At 41.7% G+C, this 23,209-nt stretch overlaps 1 protein-coding gene across 6 annotated transcripts in view; it reads left to right on the top strand.

The window, feature by feature from the left end:
• The window catches only part of PDE1C (phosphodiesterase 1C), a 512,296-nt gene that overhangs the window by 437,716 nt on the left and 51,371 nt on the right, over positions 1 to 23,209 (top strand). For all 6 annotated transcript variants that reach the window (XM_034670080.1, XM_034670091.1, XM_034670087.1 and 3 more), the window contains 4 exons: positions 4,646 to 4,727; positions 8,292 to 8,412; positions 10,113 to 10,288; positions 18,337 to 18,567. In XM_034670080.1, the coding sequence (XP_034525971.1) occupies positions 4,646 to 4,727; positions 8,292 to 8,412; positions 10,113 to 10,288; positions 18,337 to 18,567 (610 nt within the window). The remainder of the gene's footprint in view (positions 1 to 4,645; positions 4,728 to 8,291; positions 8,413 to 10,112; positions 10,289 to 18,336; positions 18,568 to 23,209) is intronic.

The following is a 23,209-nucleotide window of genomic DNA, read 5'->3' as shown; positions in this document are numbered from 1 at the left end:
TTGGTACTTTGGCCCTGGTTGATCATCCATTGGTTGGCCAACGTTGTTCCTCGGGTAGTTTCTTCTAGAAGAGCTAATGAAGCCACGTTTTTTGTGTACTTGCCCGTTGTTCTCCTGCTATTATACTTGGGCCATAGTTTGCTTGGGTAAGACATTTTTTTTTTTTGGATCAAACTTTCTTTCCCTGAGGCCTTTTTTAGATTTCGCTCAAATGTCTTCTACCTGTGAATATTGCTATGGAGAGGTTGGAGGCCCTTCTGTAATTATTTTCATGTCTAGGTGACATATCTTTTTGCTTATGTGCCCTAAAGGATTATTTCTTTATCTTTAAAGCCCACTGACATTACTAGGATATATTTCAATAATGATTGTTCTACAATAGCTTTTCTTGGGGCCTGGCATATTCTTTTCTTCTGTAGATTCAAGTTACGTTGATTAAATCTTTGAATTCTTTCCTTTTCCATTTGGTTTTTTTTTTTAAGATTTTATTATTTATTCGACAGAGATAGAGACAGCCAGCGAGAGAGGGAACACAAGCAGGGGGAGTGGGAGAGGAAGAAGCAGGCTCATAGCAGAGGAGCCTGACGTGGGGCTCGATCCCACAATGCTGGGATCACGCCCTGAGCCGAAGGCAGACGCTTAACCGCTGTGCCACCCAGGCGCCCCTCCTTTTCCATTTGTTAAGTTGTCCTCTTTAGGGAAAAGAGTTCATACGTTGACTCTCTTTTCTCTTCCATGTCTGTATTTTTCCTTTAAATCTGCTTTAACTCTTTGATCAGAGGTCTTTGTTTGACCTGCTTTTTACATTCCTGACCTCCATGCCCCTTAATGTGTTTTCATCAGGAACAACTCTTGTTTGTGCTGCTTCCAGTGCAACCTTCCTTTACGCAACGGTTCTGTTTTCTTCTTCCATATCTTTCCTGAGCTCTACTAGCTCCTGCTGCTGCTTCCCTGCGCCCTTGTTCTTGATAATTTCAGGAATTTCTTTCTGTTCGTGACAATATGTTTGGGCATCACTGTTTTTTCTGGTGTTTCCTATCTGTTAATTTTGTTTGTTTCTTCCTTTTTTTCTTTTTCTCTTGAAATATCTTTTTACAGGGTTTTTTTTTGGTAGTGACGGTAGTGCTGCTTTTCCTCCTCCTCGTCTTCCTCCGTTTTTCTCCTCCTCCTTCTTCATTTTATGATTATGATTATTTACTCTTGTTGGATGTAAGGCATTATTTTTAGACTATCTGAAGGAGATACGTGCCAGGGAGAAACCAGAGCAGCAATATTCTAAACTAGCAGAGATTCTTCATGGTTTGTTATGAGGCTTCTGTGATGCGGGGTGTGTGTGTGTGTATTAATCTTTACTTCTTACCACACAGAAGTAGGCAGCAGTTGTAGGAATGCTCACAATTCAGACTCTGCCATCCATCACCCTCTTGCCATGCCCATGTGTTTCCTCATTCAATGTCTCCTTTTCTACTATTCCTAGGGACTAAATAGGGTCCAGGGTACCTTGTCACACCAGAGAGAACCACGAGAACTATGCTCTTCAAGTTTTATCTCAGATCTGGAGCCGTGGACCTTCTTTGGGGATCTTATGTCACCACCTCTCTGATACTCACATTTTCAGCTGTTCCTCATCTAGTTTGATTTGAGATTACAGGTTTTCCCTAGCATTTGTGTTTCTGTTTCTTGCTTTCCTGTTTTGAGAGGTTAATTTCTGAGAAGAAAAGACACAGATGTCTTTACTATATTATCTTAAATCCAAAATCACAATAATTTTCTTATACCTCCTATTTGTAACTTCTTCCCTTGGGAAAGAAGAGGGTACGTTACTGTGATTTGTGTGTGCGTGTGTGTGTGTGTGTGTGTGTGATGCTTTTGTTACCCTCTCCAATCAGATACTTTTTCTTCACTCTCTCTGAAAAGACTGATTTGAGATGTCACCTGCCCTGTGAACTTACAATGTGGAAATAATCTTTGTTTTTCTTGATTGGCTTGTTGCTCACATATAGCTGCTGAACAAACCCCAAAATGAATAATGACACACATAAAGTGGAAGTTTATTACCCACTCATGTAAAAGCACAGGACAAGTGTTTCTTGATTGGCCAATAGTTTACAATCTGCAGTGATTTTAGACCCAGACTCTACATGGCTTCCATGTTGCTTGTCTACACCAAGCCAGCAAAAAAGGGAAGAACGTGGAGAAGTAGACCGAGGAGATTTTATATGCCAGAAGTGGTGGAGATTCATCCCCTCTCCTCTTATTTTACTATCCAGCACTAACTGGCAGAGATCCTGGGAAATGTAGTGTAGCTGTGTGGACAGGAAATAGAAAAGGAAAAGGAGGGAGGCTTTATGAACAGCTCACTGCCTGATTGCTCCCCCAGCTTGCCTGTCATAAATGCCTGCGTATTCGAAGGAACTTGAGTGTTTCTAATCAAATTCATCTCTTCATTCATTCAACAAAATTCATCATGCTCCTTTTGCAGATTGACTGCGTGACTTTATTAGTCTTAACCCCACCCCTATGGCAGGAATGATATTTATTTTTCTGCATTGTCCCAGAAGAAAAAAAAAATGAGTTAGTTTAAAGAAAATCCATTGTGCTGAGGCTTTTGCCCTTTTTTAAAAATACTGACATCTTCAGTAAAAGGAAAGGATATGAATAATTCCAAACAGGCCAGTAGTTATAGAGTCATATAATATTGTTTCAGTCAAGTTGAATTCACCTGTAGAAGTACATCCTTCCATATTACTTTCTGCACATTTTTTCCCAATTCATAAATGTATCTATCCTCCAAAGGAAATTCATTGGCCACTATTTTAAAATAGACTTTTAATAGTTGAGTCTACTCAGCTCAATTAAATCCAAAAGATGTAAGTGATGTGTAGATGTGGGTATGGACAAATCCATGAGATAAGAAGTTGTTTAATAGCTTGAACGTTTCCAGTAATAAAATCCAAATTAATGCTTATGCCTTAATGGTCCAGTGGTTAGTGTTCGCCACCTCTTCTTCTCGACCACCCCCATTAAAATGTATCAAAAAACCAACTTGTATCCCTGATTCATAGGGAATAAGAGTGGGTTTTATTTGTTTTAGCTGAGCTATCCTGCTAAACCATGGGCACAACAACAGTTTATGTTATAAATACTCTTCCTTCTCTTCATCCTGCCCAAGTAGATGGAGCCCAGGAGTGTATTATTTTTATCATGCCACTTGAGGGAGGGTGCAGTCCTCAGCAAGGCGTACTCAGAAGTAGAGCAGCCATTGTGTCCCACGGGAACGGGAAAGTGTGCAGAAGGAACTGAGCCACTTCAGGACTGTTCCGGAGGCCCTTGGATGTCCCCAGCATGTATTGTGACCCCACCATTCAGCTTCCTCAGACGCCCATTCCTTTTCCTTCCTTTCAGTGGATGTTCTCTGTGTGTGTGTGTGTGTGAGCCAGCATCTTTTCTCTTTGGTAACGTGCCTTAGAAAGAAAAAGTATTTAGTTTGTGAACCCAGTCTGGTTTTTGAATATTGTTACTGCTTTTTACGTACTATCAATTTATTGGTAATATTTATTATCATCAGAGTGGATTTGATATAACACATTCACTAAATGTTTCTCAACTCTTGACTTAAGCATTAGAGATACATAAGACACCTAATATTAGAGAAACAATAATAGTTCTTTATTTACATATATTTCTCATTTAATCCTCATCATAACCTGACGCAATAGGGGTTATTATTCCATACTTTATAGAACATAAAACTGAAATGTAGAGAGGAAAAATAAACTTCCTGTGATCACACAGCTAGAGGGAGAAAGGCCAGATTCAAGCCAAGGTCAGGAGCCATTAACCTGAGCAGACTCTATCCTAGTAAAAGGAGTCGGCACGACTTCACTACTGCACGAAGGGTGCCATGTTCTCTATCTCCTCTAGGTGTGTGACTAAAGTATTGAGCTTTTAGTGCTGGCAGGTTTTCAAAAATCCTCTCCCTCATTATTTAGACTCTCCATAGTTCTTCCTTGTTCTAGTGATGCTTTATGGTGAGATTGAGAATATATTGACCAGAGAATTATTATTGTCTAACTTGAGAAACACAAGCAGTTGTTTACTCTGTTTCTTTTTTGGTCCACTTTTCATTATGGGCTAAGCCCTGTGCTTAAGACTCTGGAAGCACTTTTCCCATTTGTGTGTAGCGTTAGGTAGCAGCACTGGGAAAATAAATCCAAATCAGTCCAGTTTTAATTTGTTTCTTGGACACTCTCCACAACTGGGGGGGCTTCACTGGCTCAAGAAAGGCCACAGATCGACACGACAACTCGTGAACACACAGGAATTCTGACTGCGGTGTTGGCTCTTGGCCACAGGACGCAATGGCTTTTCCTGTTTTCCTCGGGGGACCTATTGCTGCCTGATGAGGCTTTCTATACGACAGCATGTGCCTTTGCAGTTGGATGGGAATGATTGGACCCCAGAGGACTTCAGTTTCTTGGTGTCTTTTATATAGAGGAGCAGGCCCCAAAAGGACTTTTTTCATAATGTAATTGTAATAATTATAATAAAGACCAGTGGCCTTTGTGGCAGTTGAAGTTGCTAAATAAAATCTGGGCAACTTTGCCTGTTGATCTGAATTTACTATGACCTCCTGTTTTTCTAGGGTGACAGAGAAGCAGAGCTGGGGCTGCCTTTTTCTCCTCTGTGTGATCGAAAGTCGACGATGGTTGCTCAGTCGCAAGTGGGTATGTGTCGACAGCCCTTTGGATGGAAAGAAAAAACAGAGAGGGGTGCCTAGAAGTAAGATCAGATGCTCCCAGAGATTCTTTGGCCGGGAACCTGGCTCCGTTCTGCTGTGCCGCGCTCGTGGCTTTGGCTGGTTGGGTTGATGGAGCTGCTCTCCCCATCCTGCTCCCTGGAATGTGGCTGGCTTGTGGGAAGATTAGACAGTGTTGCTCTGCTGTCTCTATCATTCCCCACCAAGAGTAAAAGGGGCTCAACTTTCCAGTGTGATGACAAGAATCAGTGGCAAGAACCCCATTCTATTTCAGCCTCCCATTCTGCATGCAATACCGGAAGTCTCCCTGGCATTTCTCCTCAATGATGCTTCCTCTGGCCCTGTTGCCAGGACAGTCCCATTTCCTGGATGACCTTACTTCTAGGAATGGCTCATTTTAAATGTTTCCTTCTTTTTAGAAACTTTTTAGCACCTTTTTTTTTGATGAAGATTATTTTGTACTGCTAATAACCGTAATATATGTGCATTACAGAAATCCTCAGATATGAGAGAGGGTACCAGTGTCACACATACATTAAATATCAGCAGTGCTCCTCACTTAGGAGAGTCTGAAATCATTCAAAAAATAAATTCAACAAGGATTTACTGATTTTTTTTCTACTTGTATTTTGAGTACTCCGTCCTTTTTTTCATAAAAATATATTGAGTTTCTGTTAGGCGCAAGGTACTGCTAGGCACTAAAATAGATGTTATAAAGAAACAAATACAAATTATATATGGTATCTACTTCCAAAGATATTAAACCAGTATTGGGTGGTAGGCAAGATGTTAGGAAAACAAAATCTATTTGAGTGTTACAGGGCTAAGTTTGAGTTTTGTACGTGGCGCAATTGGGTACAGAACAGAGTGTATGGACCATTAGAAAGACTTGTTGAAGGGTAATATTTGAGTTGGAGCTTAAGAAATAAGTAGGTGTTATCTAGGCAAATGGTGTTGTTGGTTAGAGGTATGTAATGGGTGTGTGGAAGGGCGTTCCAGATAAGGGATTAGCATATCCTGAGCAGGGAAATTTAATACAGCCTAGTATGGTCAGGGCATTACATACAGCTCCATATGGCTAGAGTAGTGGGCAGAGAGTAGGATGAAGCGAGCGACATGTCTGGAGAGAAAAATCAGGGCAGATCTAAAGAATTTTAAGTAAGATTTAAAAATATATAAATTGATGCTTTAGAATACGAGTCAGCAAACTGTAGCCTGTGGGCTAAATCTAGCCTACCACTTGGTCCTGTAAATGGTTTTATTATAACACAGCGAAGCTCATTCATTTGCGTATTGTCTACAGCTACTTTTACACTACAGTGACAGAGTTAAGGAGTTGTCATAGATTTCGCCCACAGAACCTAAAATATTCACTATCTGGCCCTTTACAGGAAAAGCTTGTCAATCACTGTTTAGAACGATTTCTGTATCAGTAGCTGGGAGGGTTTTGAGTAAGACTAGAAGCAAGAAAATCAGCTGGGTGCCTTCTGCAGGATTACAAGGAAACGATGAGGGGTGACAGAATGGAGGGAGGAAGGAGACTCTCCAGGAGAGAGGTGGCATGTAGTATATTAAGTATTCAGCTGGATGCAAAGCTACTGTGAAGGCAGCAATCCAGATTAAGTGGTTGGACCCTGGTCCTGTTTATAAGGGTTGGAGGGAAAGCTGGTTAAGATCTGGTTTGGACATGTTGACTTTCACTTGTGTAAAAGCAAAAAGGTGAAAACAGTGTCATTAAACAATTCAGTTTCAGCTTAAGCTGAATTTATAAAATTAGACACAACTAGCATACAAAGTTGACCATCGGTGTTTCCTTACAGGATACTATGGGTATTTGAGACAATGCTTGTTTTGCTAATTACATTGTAGGACTTTTAACATCCTTCATTGCTGGGCATTAAATGCCAAGATCACCCCCACCTCAGTCATGAAAACCAAATAAGCATTTGCGCCAAACACCATATTTCCTTTGATTGGTATTTCATTTCCTTCCAACTTTCATGTGGCTGTGTAATGAACTACCACCAGTAGTTCCAGAGCATATATTTTCTACTAATGTGTCACAGAACACCCAGGTATTTTAGAGCCATTGAGACAGTGACTCTAGCCTAACGTCAACTATCTCCCTAACATGGTGATATCTCAAAGGTACAGTTCCAGATCTGACCCCTCTCCCAATTTCGAGCCCTGTTTCTGCCAGTTCTGCTTCTGCTCTCCCATCTGGATGTGTTCCCAGTACCTCAGAGTCAGCAGATCTAAGACTGAGCTCCCGTCCTTTTCCCCAGCCTCAGCTCCCCCATCATCCCTGGGTTCTCTGCTTTGCCGTGGGAGGTCTCTGACAATTCCCACTTAGAGGCAGCACCCCCCTCCACTGTGCTGGCACCTGTGCCTCCATGACATCCCCACCTTACAATGGCACTGGATCCTGCCTTCCTTACCTTTCCCTCGAACTGCCACAACAACTTCTAAAATGATTTTCCCAGCCTCAGACCCTCCTGCTCTCTTCCTTCATGTCCATCTTACCAGATGAACTTTCCCAAAGAACATTTAAAAAATCTAACTGATGCTGCCCAAACATCTCAAGGGCCTTCTAGTATCTGTCTAGGTCCCACTCAACTTCTTAGCCAGACCCTTAGGAGCCTCCCTCCCTGAGCTGATGACTACCTGCCTTCCCAAGCTTTCCCTCTCCAACTCCGGAAAAAAGTCCTTACGCCCCAGTCATTCCTCAGACACATCCTGCATTTTCTCCCATCCTCCTCACTTTGCTTACTCCACCCCTTCTACCTAGGGTGAAGAGACTTAGGGCTCAGCTCAGACATCACAACCTCCATAAAGCTGTTCACAGGCCTCTCAGTGGGAAGGAAAATATCCTCCCTCCCTTACCTTCCCAGGGGCCTTCTTCGGACTTCTCCTTTGACCCTTTCCATATACTCTAGGGGTCATTTTATTTATTTATTTATTTATTTTTTAAAGATTTTATTTATTTGACAGAGATAGAGACAGCCAGCGAGAGAGGGAACACAAGCAGGGGGAAGTGGGAGAGGAAGAAGCAGGCTCATAGCGGAGGAGCCTGATGTGGGGCTCGATCCCATAACCCCGGGATCATGCCCTGAGCCGAAGCCAGACGCTTAACCGCTGTGCCACCCAGGCGCCCCTCATTTTTGTGCTCAGTTAATCTCTCTTATAAACTCCTAGAGGGTAGGCAGACTGTGTTCTACATCTTTGCCTCTTATGTGCACCGACCACAGCATTTGTTGCAGAGTGGGGGTTGAATATGTGTTTCTTAATCACTAGATTGAGCTAGCTATTAGAAAGTCATAGGAAAGTTATGTAGGAGAAATGGAACTGAGCCATATTCAACTCCAGGGATATGTTAAATTAATAAAGACCAACTTCCTCTCTCCTAATGTAATCCTGAGCTCCTCTGTGGATAAACTTTCAAAGAAAGATAAAATTCATCAGTTTCCATAGGAAAATACAGAAAGGCCCAGTGAATTTGTAGTTCCTCTGAAGCGTTGCTGTCTCTCTTCAGGTTTTATTGATTTCATTGTGGAACCCACCTTCACTGTGCTCACGGACATGACTGAGAAGATCGTGAGTCCTTTAATTGATGAAACCTCCCAAACTGGCGGGACGGGACAGAGGCGTTCAAGGTCAGTGGAGACACTTGAAGGACGGGGGTCAGGTCGTCCTGTCCGTGAGGACAGAGTTGTTCCTTTGGTAGAGATGGGGGTATTTCATAATGATGTTTGCCCCTACCTCTCTTGTAAGAGAGATGTTTGGCTCTTTCTTTTTCTCAGAGGAGTGGAAGCTGAACTGTCTGTGCTCCCCAGGCTTGTCTGGAAGGGAGTGACCAAGATTCACACCATGACTGGTGGGTTTCCAGTGCTGGTCCTCCACCCCATTCTCTCTCTTGGTGCTTTTGCTCATGGCAGCATCCATCACAGCACTTTGACCTCCTGGGCCCAGGCCGTCCTTGCTCCCCATACTGCAAAAAGAAAGTACCACTGATCAGAATTCTCAGAAGAAATGAAACTTTCATTTCTAGGTTTATGAAAAGAATAAAGTGGAGGAAAGAAAAAGAACCTGAAAGTTTTAAATCACTTCTGACACAACTTCATTATACTGAGCGTAGATCAGTAGCAGGCTCTGGAGTCAGATTCCAGGTTAAACATCCCAATCCCGTTACTTGGTAGCCAGGCCAACTGAGTGGCCTCAGTTTCCCCATGTAGGTTGTAATACTCCTAGGTCGGAGGGAAGATTAAAGGAGTTATTCAGTCTACATGAAGCCCTTATAACAGGGTCAAGCACAGAGGAAGTGGTAACACTTAGTTTTTATTAGCGGTACCACTGCTAGTACCGCCACCTCTTTCCCTTTTGCCCATGAAAAACCTGGGGCTTTGTATACAGGAGAATGAAGAGAAATGGAAATTAATGGGAAAAAAAAGAAAAGAGCAAGAGAGGGAGTAAATAGAAGGGAATATGAGGAGGGTGGGATCCCTGAAATGCTCCAGGTGAATGGACCCAGGGACGACTTCTGACAAGGAGGACCGAAGCCTTCTGCCTGAGTCCCCTGCCCCGCAGCCCTGCAAGCACTGGGCTGAAATGTATCCTGCTTATCTAGTGAGCCTTGGTTGTGGTTGTCAGTGGCTTGGATTCATGTCAGTCACTGTGCTAGCCAACCTGGAAGTGTGTGAGACGTTCAAGTTTCCCAGAAGGTGATACTTTTTATATATGCAAAGTTGCCCATGCTTAAAGCTTGAAGTAATATTCATTTAACAAATGCCTTTTGTATGACTCATTTCCTGCAATCTCCAGGGTGTCTGTGCCTTTTCAGCTTTCCCGGCAACATAAGGAAATCTTACCCTGGCCTTGGGGATCCTGGGTCAGAGGCACTCCAGTACNGGGGGGGGGGGGGGGGGGAGGTTGGAGCTGGAGAGAAAGAGGTACAAGTGGCTGGGTAACTTGGAAAATGGTCAGTGTGGAAGTAGGTGGGTACACTGGGGAACCAAGTAGAAGCCCAGTTTCAAATTAGTTAATTTCAGAGAGTTGAAGACAGAGAATTCATGTGAAGGAATTCTAGTCCTATTGAATAAGAGGATACCAATCAGCAGCGAAAAATTATGGGGAATAGAGATACTCAGGAGGCTGAAATCTTGATTTTTTTTTACCTGCTGAAAATATAGAATTTCCCATTTGTCACATATGGAAAATAAGAATTGCAAACTTCAGGACCCAGGAATTTCGCAACACAACTTAAGGAGTGTGAGCCACTCCTTTCTGGAGCTCGCTCATTGGCATACATTTTTTAAAACACTAACCTTCCCCTTTGGTGTGACTTTTTGTCCTCCAGTTTGAACAGCATCAGTTCCGCAGACGCAAAGCGGTCAGGTGTGAAGAGCACTGGCTCAGAAGGAAGCGCCCCCATCAGCAGTTCTGTCATCCCCGTTGATTACAAGAGTTTTAAAGCCACTTGGACTGAAGTGGTGCACATCAATCGGGAGAGATGGAGGGCCAAGGTGCCCAAAGGTAATGTGCTACTGGGGAATCTTCCAGGAGATCTGTCCAAACCCACTTAGGAAACAAGGCATTGCCACCCCTGATTTATAGCTGTTGCACATGAGGCACAACCTCAGGACGTGGATTCAAATGGCTGAATGGTAGGATCCATCATCTTTTGCTCTTCATTCTACGTACCACTCAGTGCGTAACAGAATGAGGCAGACTGCCAATGCCCCTCTTCAGCATGACCTTTGTGCTGTATGACTAAATCCCTCCTGTTGGTATAAAGATCCTGCAGCAGATGGGTCTTGTTATTTCTTGGTTTCTGGAGACCACTCTGTCATTCTCATTTCATGTCATGTGACACAATGACGAGGCCTTAATTTCTCCCTTTATCTAAGTAAAGCCTGGCCAGTAGCCACCTCTGCCGTTACGTTGGGATAGGAGGCGCTTTACTATCCTTGCGCGCATTTTTAGCCTCCTTTCACGTTCTCAGCTTCTCTTCAGTCATGACTCTAGCTGATCTTCTGAGAGGAAAGTAACATGGAGGCAAAATTCACTGAGGCCAACATCAAAATTCAGATGAGAAAAGTCATGACTCTTGCTACAATAAATAAAAAAGACTGAAATCCATTGGCTCATACATGTATTCATGTTTCTCGAACACATACTACACGATGCATACATATTAAATGCTCATCCTGTAGCCTAGGGAGGAACGCGTATCTGAGATGATAAGGGTACAGTACCGTGGCGCTGGATTCCATGGAGAGACACAAACACACGTGGCTCTTGGAGCTCATTGAGGGGCCTGACCCCAATGGGATTTGTGGAGGTGAGCCTTCAACAACAGTCAGTGTTTGTTAACAACGACCGAATGCCTCCTACCTGCCGAGAGTACAGAGATGAATCACAGACATCCTGGTCCTCAGAGCTCGCTGTCTCCTGAGGGCAGGGGGCATTAGCACAGAGTTTCCTTCAAGGAAAGAAGGGAAATTCAGTCAAGGATTTGTGCTTGTCGCCATCACCCATTGGCCCCAGACCCTCATGACAAGAAAGGAGAGTTTTATCCTCAAACACAACCCCGCCACTTTCATCCACCAGTATCCACACGGCAAGTTGAAGGAAGTGTACGAGTGGCTGGGCAGGACATGTTCTGGCCCGGTTAGCCCCTCATACGTCAGGGGCTGCCTCTAGTGTGGCAGAGAAGAGACCTCACTATTGCAGTTACTTAAATGCCAGCCACTGTGGCTTGTCCACAAAATCCTGTCCAAGTGGCTGCTCGTTTCAGGTGGGGCAAAGGGTTTATTTTTATGGTGCTTTTAAGGCATAATTGGGCCCTTATCATTTCGGGACAGATGTTGGACCCTGAGCTTTGAAGCCAACACCTCTTCCATATTTTAAATGTAGCCTCTCACAGTCTCTTCAGATGCTTTAAACATTTAAATTCTCCCTGTTGGCAGGCGTTGCAAGCAATGGCAGCTACTACATCATCTCCAAAGAGAAGCCCTCTCTTATAATCAGTTACACTCATTACATTTGAAAATCCAATTCCTGACAACACACAGTCTAAAGAGGCACTTCAAAATAATTTGTTTGCAGTTATCTGGCTTACTTAAGTTACCTTCTGAGACAAATCACCGAGGGGAGCATTAAATGGCTTCTTTTCCAGGGGAAAATTGTCCCTTTAAGAATGACATAAATAAATGCTAATAATTACAAAAGGTTAGGTATGCTGATTGAGTTATGGCTAAGCTATTTTGGAAGCATAAAAGGACTTGTCCCTCAATCTGCTTAGGGTGTTTGGGAAGGCATCTTGTAGCCAGGCCTTCAAGGACACCTGAAGTTGAGTCCTGCAGGAGATGTTAAAATGGGGAACAAGGAGAAAGGGGATGGACAGAAGTGCAAAGCCTGGGTTATGTGTTTTGTGGGAGGACAGTGTGAATATCAAAGCAAATTTCAGTTAGTGGGGAAATGGAGAATTGAATCCCTACTTGTACTGTGCTCTTTGACAGATTCATGTAGATTCTTTGAGAAAATTACCTTCTGAGCATGATAATACACATCACAGAGTTGATGCAAAGAACAGAAATAAATATGTAAAGCACTGAGAACGGAGCCTGCATGTGGTTAGTGCCTGATAACTAACTCATAGCAGTTACTTTAAAAAAATTGGAAAAGAAAGCGGTTTGAATGCAGAGTTAAGAAGATGGTGGTAAAAATACCAACCTATCTCTGATACTCTAACATTTTCAGCCTCCCAGTAATGCTGTTGACTAGTTCAATGGTGTCAAGAGATTCAGTTTATGTCTTTTTTCCCGTTAGTGATCAGTTTGTGTGAGATTATGCCAGCTGTTTTGCTCATTGTTCTTTTCTACCAGAAAACCATGATTTCAAGAAAGCCTGACCTGCATGGGGCACTTGAATATATGTTGTTATTAAATTGATTGGAATGGGATCTAAAGTCTTGGTTTTATTAACCAACTTGATATGCAAAGCTAGCTAGACCAGAACCCATAGTCGTTAGAAAAGATAAAATCAATATTTCTTAACAGCTTTCAGGGCTGAAAATTATTATTTCCAAAGATGTGTAGGTATAATAATTTGTAAGTCTGATCAAGTTTTGTTCAGTATTTAATACTTCATAAACATTTTTTTCTTGTGTAAGAATATGTGTTTAGGTTATAATGCTGAAATATATATATATGAAATATATATATTTATATATATGAAAATAAAATATATATATATATGAAAATAAAATCACTCCTAACCTCTTCAGCAAGATATTGGTGAAATTCTGATATAATTCTTTTTAATTTTATTTATCATGCATGTATATTTATGTAAGTAAAAATTTTTCACATAAATTGGAATCATAGCAAAGTATTGTCCTATATTTTGTTTTACTATTTCTATTTTAATCACTTTGTCTTGATACTGAGTATTCTTAGAAAGTATGATTTAAATGGCTGCATTTCCTCTATTTCTGTACATTTTGGTTTTCAGTTCTTCCTTATTATATATAACACTGTTATACAAATTCAAAAGTCTTTGAGCCTACCTCTGATTATTTATCTAGGATAAATTCTAGATGTGGAATTCCTCTGTCAGAGTAGATGAAAAACTGTAAAGCTCTTGATATATATTATCCAATTTCTCTCTGGAAAGTTTTTTTTTTTTTTAACTAATGTCTTCCAATAGAAGTGGGAGGTATTTCCCTATATTTCCCCCCTTCACTTTTCCCATTAGGATGTTTATATTTTTATTATTGTTTCATAAGAATGTTAATTCTCCAATTGACAAAATATCTTGGCAACTTCTGCCCTATCTAGTTTGTCATACACCTTTTAATTTTTTGTCATATGCCTTTTAGTTATGTTCTTTTTTTAATAAGTATAGTCACCATCTGTCAACATATAACGTTATTAAAGTATTATTGAGCATATTTCCTATACTGTAGTTTTCATCTCCGTGATTTATTTATTTTGTAGCTGGAAGATTTGTACCTTTTCATCCCCTTTATCTATTTTGCCCATCCCCCTACCCACTAGCTAGCTTTGTAAATGGTCTTTTTAAATATATCCTATTTTGGGGGTGCCTGGGTGGCTTGGATGGTTAAGTGTCTGCCTTCAGCTCGGGTCATGATCTCCAGGGTCCTGGGATCAAGCCCCGTGTCAGGCTCCCAGCTCAGCGGGGAGTCTGCTTCTCCCTCTCCCTCTGCCTCTCCCCCTGCTTGTGCTCTCTCTTTCAAATGAATAAATACAAAATATTTTTTAAAAATAATTAAATGCATACTATTTTTATTTTCCCAGAGATTACCCTTACATTTTTATTGACTTATGTGTCTATCGATGAAAATATGAAATGGTATATAATGATACTCTTTGCAAATGCTGAGGTATTTGTTGAATTTTTATTTATTTCCTCCATAATTGCTCAGTTTTTGTTGAAATACCATGAGATTTGTAATCTAAGTGATTATAAGTAAACTGTTATTTTGTAATTCACTTAACCTTAATATTACTTTTAATATTTGCTTAAAGTTTTATATCTAGCTTAACAACAATTATTTTTATTTAACACTGAGATTTACTAGTTTTATTGCACATCATTTATATATTTTCCTCATTCTTGAGGTAGTAATACTGGTTGAATTTTTCTGTCAACTGGAGAACTTCTTGGCTTCCATCTTTAGAAAGATCCTGTGTGAACACCTTCTGAGTCCTTAGATGTATAGAAGTATTTTTGTTGCTGTTGTTTTTGTATATAACTAAGAGTTAACTATTCAAAATTTGTATAATATTTTGGTTGTTTGTTTTTCTGTTAGTCAGTTTCTCTCCTTCTCGTTCTCTCTCTCTGTAGGTAGTTTAAGTAGGCAATTCAGAAAATTATATCAGGGGATAACTAGTTCAATACCATTTTTAACCAAGAGACTATAAACCATTATTTAGAAAGGGAAATTGAATGAAAAAATCAATGTATTTCTCCCAGAATGCATAGGCCTTCAGTGTGGGGTAGAATGAGCTCTCAAGAGGAATGAGAACTGTGGATGGTGATGCTGCTCTGCCTGGCTCTACCTTAACTCATTAGCTGCTTGTTTGGGCCATTTTCATTGTGAGTCAAATCACCACAGATAGTCTGAGACGGGAAGCAAAAGGAAATGGAATTGAACCATGACATTTGCTTTCCACTAGTCTAGAAGCCTAAGAGTGTCATGGATGCTAAAACTAAGAGCTGAAAAGTTTAATTCTATAAATATTATCCTCGGAACCTTGTAGCACATACAAATTTATTGTGCACTTGCCTACTTTTTCTCTTTGTAAGAAAGGTTTATGTATATTAATAATTTCACCCTGAAAATGTGTGGCACAAACATACCTCCTGTCCATTTTTTTTTCTTATTTCCATGTTTGCTTGTTTTTGTCTATTTATTTTGGGTAGTACCACTGGGTGCTGATGGCTGGTCACCCTAATAGCAGATATTTCAAAGAATCAAGGCGAGATGGAAGTAGAGAAGCTGAAGAACATTGCAGAGCCACCTGGGGCAACACAATTGCCGCAGAGAAAGGAGTCAGAGTGGGGCAGGCTCACCTAAGGTCCGAGTATGATGTCTTAAGAGCTGCCATTCACCAGTCAAATATTAATTGCCTGCTATCAGTAGCAGTTGAGCAAAAACAGATTTGTTTCTAAAATGTACCTTCTCCCAGTTTTTTTTTTTTGCTAGATTTTCCATAGAAAATTGTTCAGACTCAGTTGTCAAATGAATTTTTCTTACTCAGATAATATTTTATGCTCTTCTGTGGCAAACCAGAATTTAACACCTTCAGTTTTAATCAGTTACTTTTAACTTGTGGATATTTCGAAGGTTGAAAGTTTGCCACAGATATAGTGGGGATTCTGTGAGGGGACCATGAATTATTTCACCTGGTACCTGACTATGAATGAAAATTCTCTTCCCCCTCACTTTTCCTCTCTGTGTAGTGAGTACAGTCATCTTTTTACTCACCTGTATTAGTGGTTATGGAAACCAGCATTTGTCAAGTGGCTAACTGTTCCAGCATGGGACTTTAGAGTTTATATACTTTCTGTATATAAACTGTATATATACTTTCTGTATATAAACTTTCTGTATATATATATATATATATCCAGGTCTGGATTACAGATGGTGGAATATGCACAAGTCAGGTTCATTGGCAGATAGGCCCAATCATAGCCATTGTGCACCGTTTCATTTAGTTAACAGATACTCTATGCACATCTGCTATGTGCCAGGCACTGTACCAAGCATTGGAATTCGGCGGTGGAGATGACATTTGACCTCTGTCCTCAGGGCACTGTGGGAGATGAGAGGAAGTCTGGGTGAACATTCCAGGGGGCCTTCTGTGAGCTTGTAGTCCACTGAGAATGCCATCTCAACATCCGCAAGGGCATTCTCTTACTCTTTAGTTGCACCTTTCTGTAGAAGTCAGAAGACAGATTATACTGTATATTTGCACAATTATGTTATTTTGTAAAGAAATCTTTCCTTACCTTTTCATTGTAAAGTATAAATGCATCCTGTTGGGAAGCAGAATGTCAGAAAATATTGAAAGGCAAACATTTTAAATTTAAACCAGTGCTCGTGCATCCTGATTGCATGTTAGAATCATCTGGAGAGCATTTAAAAGATCTTATCCTTGCCCTTCTCCCTCCAGAATATGATTTAATGTGTCTGGGGTGAGGTCAGGGCATTGAATTTAATGGGTTGGATGAATCAATGAAAAGATTAATGAAAACATCATAATATATTAAGGAGGACATTTGAGCCAGGCAGATGTGGAGGCAGAAAAAGCAAAATGAAGCCAGAGATCAAAGACATCCACAAAATACAATGCTGGAAAGCCCCATGAACATGTGAACTGGATTAGATTTGGGCTTTGTGCTCTTAAGCAGCTAAAACTAGGGGAAACATAACCACCCTGGTGCCCATCAGATTACAAACAGACTTGTTGTCTGTGAAGCCTAGCTTTTTCAGGAGCAAGACTACAAAGGGAAATAAAGAGGACCCTTGATAATGAGGTGTGGATATTTTTGACACATCTAGAGGAAAAAAATGCAATAATGTTTTTTTACAATGGATGGCACAATCTGGAAGAACTTTTGAATCAGTTGGATGCCAAATGGGGTGAGTCTCTCCCCAAGGGAGTTCTTTGAATCAGTTGGATGCCAAATGGGGTGAGTCTCTCCCCTAAGGGAGGTCTCTGTTAGGTGTGTGTTACTTCCTACAATCCAGCACCACCTCATTGCCTCCAAGGTTCTGCAAGATCTCAACTCTGCATGTCCTTGGTTGTTTGACCACATCATCTGTCACTAACCTCTTCTAAATCTGTGTTAGCCATACTGACTAACTCAGTATCCCTTGAACATACCAAGCTCATTCCTACCTCGTAGTCTTGACATTTTTTATTTCCCCTGCCTGGAATGCTATTTTCCCTGATCATTTCATGGCCGGCAATTCATCATTAAGAATTTGTCAGATAGCACTTTCTTTGCCTCCTGATCTAATGTCACCTCCCTCCCTTATGCTGGTCCTCTTCCATCATATTACTTTTCTTTATTTTTGATGTGCCTTTTTCACCACCTGAAATTATCTTTGTGACTTGTTTACTTAATTATGGTCTTTTCTCTTCCATTAAGTCTTGCTTGCTACTCCACTCTCAGTGCCTAAAATGGTACTTGATACTGTCGCTGCTTAATAAATATTACTTGAATGAATGAACCAGTCTTTTCATGAATACTTGACCATATGCAATTATGCTATGTTTTTGATGAAACACAGAGCCAGACCCTTTCACAGTGAACAGAATTGGAAATAAGGCTGACATCCTTTCACTAAAGGGGAAGATGCAGACCTGGGTACCTGCCCAGACTAAAGGCTACCTCTAATCTCGTGGGCAGTTTGAAGACCATGTTTTTTGTAAGGCCTAATTATCCTCTTCCTACTTTTGAGTTCACAAACAGTGACCTGAAACTGTGGTGATTATTTTTCCTGTCTTTCTGTTTTGTAATCAACTGTTTATGTTTAAACTCCAGAGCCTAAACAAATCTCCATGAAACTTCAACTTTTAGTGTGGCCGTGGAGGGTTTTGTAATGTCGCCAAGCCTTGACTTCACATTTATAAAATAGGGTTATAATAGTAGTAGCTACCGCCTAAGGCTGTTTTGAGAACAAAAGGAAGTAATCCTTGAAAAGCACTTGACATAATACCTGGCATAGAGGACACACTCAAGAGAAGTTATTGATGATAAATATCGAAAATGCCAATTGTCGTATTGGTTTGTTAATGATTATTATTATTATTATTATTACTTTCTCCCTGCCCCTTCTTCTCACCCACTATTTTCAGAAATGACATCACCATGAACCGCTTTCATTGGTTTCCTGAATATACACACTACTCTGACTTGAATTAACCAGAAATAGACCCCACTCAGTGCAAATACTTGTTTTTGTTTAAAGAGGCCATTCTCCTAATAGTGTGACCTCTTTTCATCTTTTCCGTGCCTTTCCTGACTTGCCGTGGGTACAGAGGAGAAGGCCAAGAAGGAAGCAGAGGAAAAAGCTCGCCTGGCTGCCGAGGAGAAGCAAAAGGAAATGGAAGCCAAGAGCCAGGCTGAAGAAGGCGCTGCTGGCAAAGCCGAGAAAAAGACATCTGGGGAAGCTAAGAATCAAGTCAACGGAACACGCACAAACAAAAGCGACAACCCTCGTGGGAAAAATTCCAAAGCTGAGAAGTCCTCAGGAGAAAAACAACAGAATGGTGAGTACAGTTTCACTGGTGAAAGGCTCTTTTCGGGGTGTTAATGACGTGATGAGTGGAAGCTGGCAAACAACCGCACCTGCGAGGATGTGGCCTTCAGAGCCAACGTCTCCCATCTCCCCAGCTGCAGCGCATCCCACCTCACTGGGCCATGGGTCCCACTAGGAGCCCATCAAAAGAAGCCAGAGGCTGGCTTGGGCCATTCTGTCCGGGAAGATTATACTTCTCAGACCCTCCCCAGCTGTTCTGGAGACTCTGGCCAGTGCCTGCTTGTCCACTGGGGAAATAACTATTACCAATGTCAGCACGTTCCGGAGAGCTCACTGCCCAGACGGGTGGATGGAAAGTGTCTTCCATATGCACTATCCCTCTAGCAGGCGGGGCTGGGGCTCAGGTCTATGTAGGGTCTGTTCCTGTAGTATGTGTCTGTATGTCTGTACGTACATTAGGGTGACCACCCTCTATCCCAGTTTGCCTGGGACTGAGGGGTTTCCTGGCATCTAGAGCTTTAGATTTTAAAACCAGAAAAGTACCAGGCAAACCCAGATGATCTGGTCACCACCTTGTGCACTGTGCTTGGCACTGAGAATTTAGAAATGGAAAGGCCAGAGGAAGTCCCACAATCTCATCGGGGACACGGGCATCCTTAGAAATCATTCTGAGCAAGTAACAGTCATGGCATGGCAGCTAAAATGCTCTAAGGATCATGTCAAAAAAGAGACATTAGCTTTGTCGCGTCTGGGGCTCGTGGAATGGAGAAATGTCAAAGCAAGCTTCAGGGGGTGGTGGAGTCTGAGCTGTGTTTTAAATGCTGAATTTGCTGGTCAGATGGGGGATAGGGACTTCTTCACCAGAGGGAACAAGACAAGTTGAGGCACAAGGGCATGGAATTGGTTCCCTTGTTTAGGAAAGAACAGGAAGTTCAGAATCTCTGGAGCTTTCAAGGGCCAAGTTGTGGCAAGGTAGTTTTGCAGTCCGACAGACCTGGATTCAAGGCATAACTGTGCCTCTCACTTCTTGGTAGCCTTGCCCAGGTTACTTAACCTTCTAATGGCTCTAGAAAGTGTGCATAATAATACTGCTCACGGCAGGGCCACTTATGAGCCTCCAATAATGAGGATGATAGCAGAAACAACGACCACTATAGAATAATTAACATTTATTGACCATCCACTAGATGCTTTTTTAAGTCCCCTCTTGACGTGTTTATTCTCTTACCCACCTGGTAGGCCACGCTGTAGCTCTCACGTATGCCACAGAGCCTGAGTAAACGCGGAAGATGAAGGAGATGCTTAGCACAGCCCTCTCCAATTATTTTTACCATGAACATACAGAACATGTAGAATCAGAAAACAATATTTTAATACATGTGATAATGTTACTAGCTCATATCATGTTCCAAGAGCTTTGCATAAATTCCCTCAGGTAACCCCGTGAGCACTGTAGGAGGCAGAGAAGGCCTTCGTCCACCTTGTCCGGCCCCTCAGCAGCTTGGTTCTGGAGACCGCTCCCAACTAATTAGCTTTGTATTCAAGTGCATCATTGGCCAGAAAATATGTTCAGTTGTACAAGAATTGATGATATACCTGTGGGAGAGTTTAGAGGGCAGTGCAAAAGACCCCCTCTCACCGCCCCCCAAGGTCAGAACCAACTAAGAGAGAGCAGAATCAGAAAGTCAGTGATCAAAATATTAGCTCCACTGCTACTGGAGTTGAATTGGAAAACGTGACTTGGTCTGCTGAGCACATGGGTTTCTTCACACATTTGCCTTGAAGTGAGTTTAGCCAGCCAGATACTGGCAGTGCGGGCAGGCCTAGGACCTGCCACCTCGTTCCCACCCCAGCACCCCAACACCCTAACACCCCAGCAGACTGCTTCTGGAGTGACGCAAAAGGTTTGTGTCTTATGGAAAACACATCTCAGAGGGGTTGGGAACTAGAGAAATGGCTGGCTGAACTGAACTTTGCGTTCTCAAACTCCTCCTAGATGAGCCTCTCCTTCTCGAAGGAGAGTATGGAAGGGCTCCAGAGAGAGGCAAGATGTGTTTCTGCCCCACTTTTTTTTTCTTTTAGGAAAGTGGGTGAAAAATGACTTTCCCTTAATAAAAGCAATATCAATAACATTTATTGAACGCTTAATATATGCCAGACATTGGACATGAGATTTTACCTACATTAAATCATTTAAAAATGCTAACGACTCTGTGACATAGATATATGCATTCCCGTTTTGCGGATGAGGAAATGGAGACTCAGAGAGGTTCAATCACTTGCTGAAGGTCAAGCAACCACTAAGTAGAGATTTCAAGCCAAATTCAGGTCTGAGTCCAAATTCTATGTTTCATAATCAGCATGTCCCTACTATTTTCAAGTTTCGGCGCTATTGGGGAGAGTAGGAAATCAGTGGAATATTGAGGCTGCGCCGAGGTCCGCAAGAAGCTTCTAATCTATTTCAGGGGTTGGGGCACTTTTTCTGTGAAGGACCAGACAGTAAATATTGTAGACTTTAAGAGCCATGCAGTCTCTATTGCAACTGCTTAACACTCCTGTTTTAGTGCAAAAGTAGCCACCGATAACATATAAACAAATGAGCGTGACTGAATTCCAATAAAACTTAATTTATAAAAATTCAAGTTTGAATTCTATGTAATTTTCAAATGTCCTTAAATATTCTTCTTTTTCCCCCATCCATTTAATAATAGACTATTCTTATTTTTGTGGGCCATATAAGACCAGGCACTGGGGCCATGTTTGGCCCATGGACCATAGTTTGCCAACCCCTGATCTGGTCAGGGAAACCAATGAACATAAACATGCCGGTCATAGAGAAGGTTATGAATTCTATAAGATGAGTATAAACAAATACCCAGAGAGGGCAGAGGTGGCAGGAATCAATTTTGAAGACCCTTAGAGGGACAGCCTGAAAGAAACAAACAGGAGCCTGAGTTTTCAACTAGGCTGGGTTGATTCACAACTGTGTTTATTTCCCAAAGTAATCAACAGTCTACCATTTCCCTTAAAAATTAAGTATTAAATGAGAGATGGGAAAAGAAGTCAATTTTAAGCAATAATAAGAAAGGCTAATGGTGGTTCGGGACTGTGTTACAGCAGCCTAATTAAAATGATTTATAACTGTGCAGAAAGGCTCTTTGGTTTCCCCTGTTTATTGAATAACAGCCTTCATCAGCCATTACTCCATATACAACCCATGGGAAATTACCTAATGGATTCTGTTCAAGGAACATCATCAAATAAACACGTGTCACTTTCCCGTCATCCTTCTTTGTGGTCGCCCAAGATACTTCCAGGATGGTACCAGAGGACAGTGGTTAAGTGGGGTTCTAGAGGTGTTCTCATCAGCAACTATGAGATCCCCTAAGCTTTGGTCACTATCAAGGTACTTCCTCTTTCAGCCTCCCCAGCCCTGACTGAGGAAAAGGAAGGCTGCCCACAGGCTGCTGGCTAGCATCCAGCAAATTGAGCCTCTCCTGTGACTTCTGGAAGACATCCTGGTCCTGCTGCAGCTGTGCATAAAGCTCCAGTCCAGGAAAACCTTGAAGGCATAAAGTATTATGCATTAGGGTGTGAAGGCTCATTTAGGAAAGAAAGACATTTTTCTGCAGGGAATTAGTTTGACTACAGGGCTCAAGATCCTTGAGTTCATCTCTGGCATCCTTAAAACAAGAAGGAGCCAGTATTTGGACTGTTTCATGGGACCTCCAAAGGAATCCTCCCTTTGGCTGTTGGTGGTAAAGGATGATGATCATGTCCTTCTCTTGAACTCCTCCTGCTTACACCCTGGCTGGAGTTGACCCCCTTTCCCCTCAATCCCTTCAGCCAGCTCATCCCATTTCAGAATTAAGAGTAAGAAGAAACATGGAAAATTTATTGACTCCTGACTTAGCTTAGGATTTGTCAAATTCCATTGAAAATACTTACTTTGTTGAATATCTCACAACCGAAGATGGTCTTGAATTATCCTTAGATAACCATTTCTTCATAAAACTGTAGGCCAAAGGCATTTAGAAATGGCAGCAGTAAACAGAAGCCTGAAATTGAAAACTTGAGCTTCATAGGGAAGTTGCGAGATACAGTGGTGGAGAGCTTAGCTTCTGGAATCAGACCCATCTGTGTATATTGTGGTAGATTGCTTTATTTATGCCTTAGGTTCCATAGCCATAAAATGGAGATGGTAATATGAGTTTCATGTCCATTCTTCACAAGTCGGTTTAAACAAAATCACTTTGTGGAAAGATCAGTTGGCCATCTATGCAAAAACTGTCAGATGAGTGGCTTAAACCAGATCTACGGCTGCCAACAGGAGCAGTTTTGCTGCTGGAAGGAGCCACACATGCAAGGTTATGGGCAGAGGTGGGGCCGGGGTGGTGTGTGAACCACTGGCAGGTGGCCGGTGTGCTGCACTCGACACAGCTGGACAGACCAGCGTGTGACACAGTGGCTGCAGAGAAGCCAAAGGAAAACTTACGCTTGGAAAACATCCTCAGTCATTTGATGAGTTTGTTATTCTGCAAATTGATCATTTAGTGAATTAAACTGTGATGAATTTGTCTACTTTCAATCACAGTACCTTCATAATGAGGTTGTTAGAAGAATATAATGAAATGATGCATATGATATGCCTG

This window comes from Ailuropoda melanoleuca, chromosome 1 (genome assembly GCF_002007445.2).
Source record: "Ailuropoda melanoleuca isolate Jingjing chromosome 1, ASM200744v2, whole genome shotgun sequence".
Taxonomy (NCBI): Eukaryota; Metazoa; Chordata; class Mammalia; order Carnivora; family Ursidae; genus Ailuropoda; species Ailuropoda melanoleuca.
This window is presented reverse-complemented; position numbering and strand designations above follow the sequence as displayed.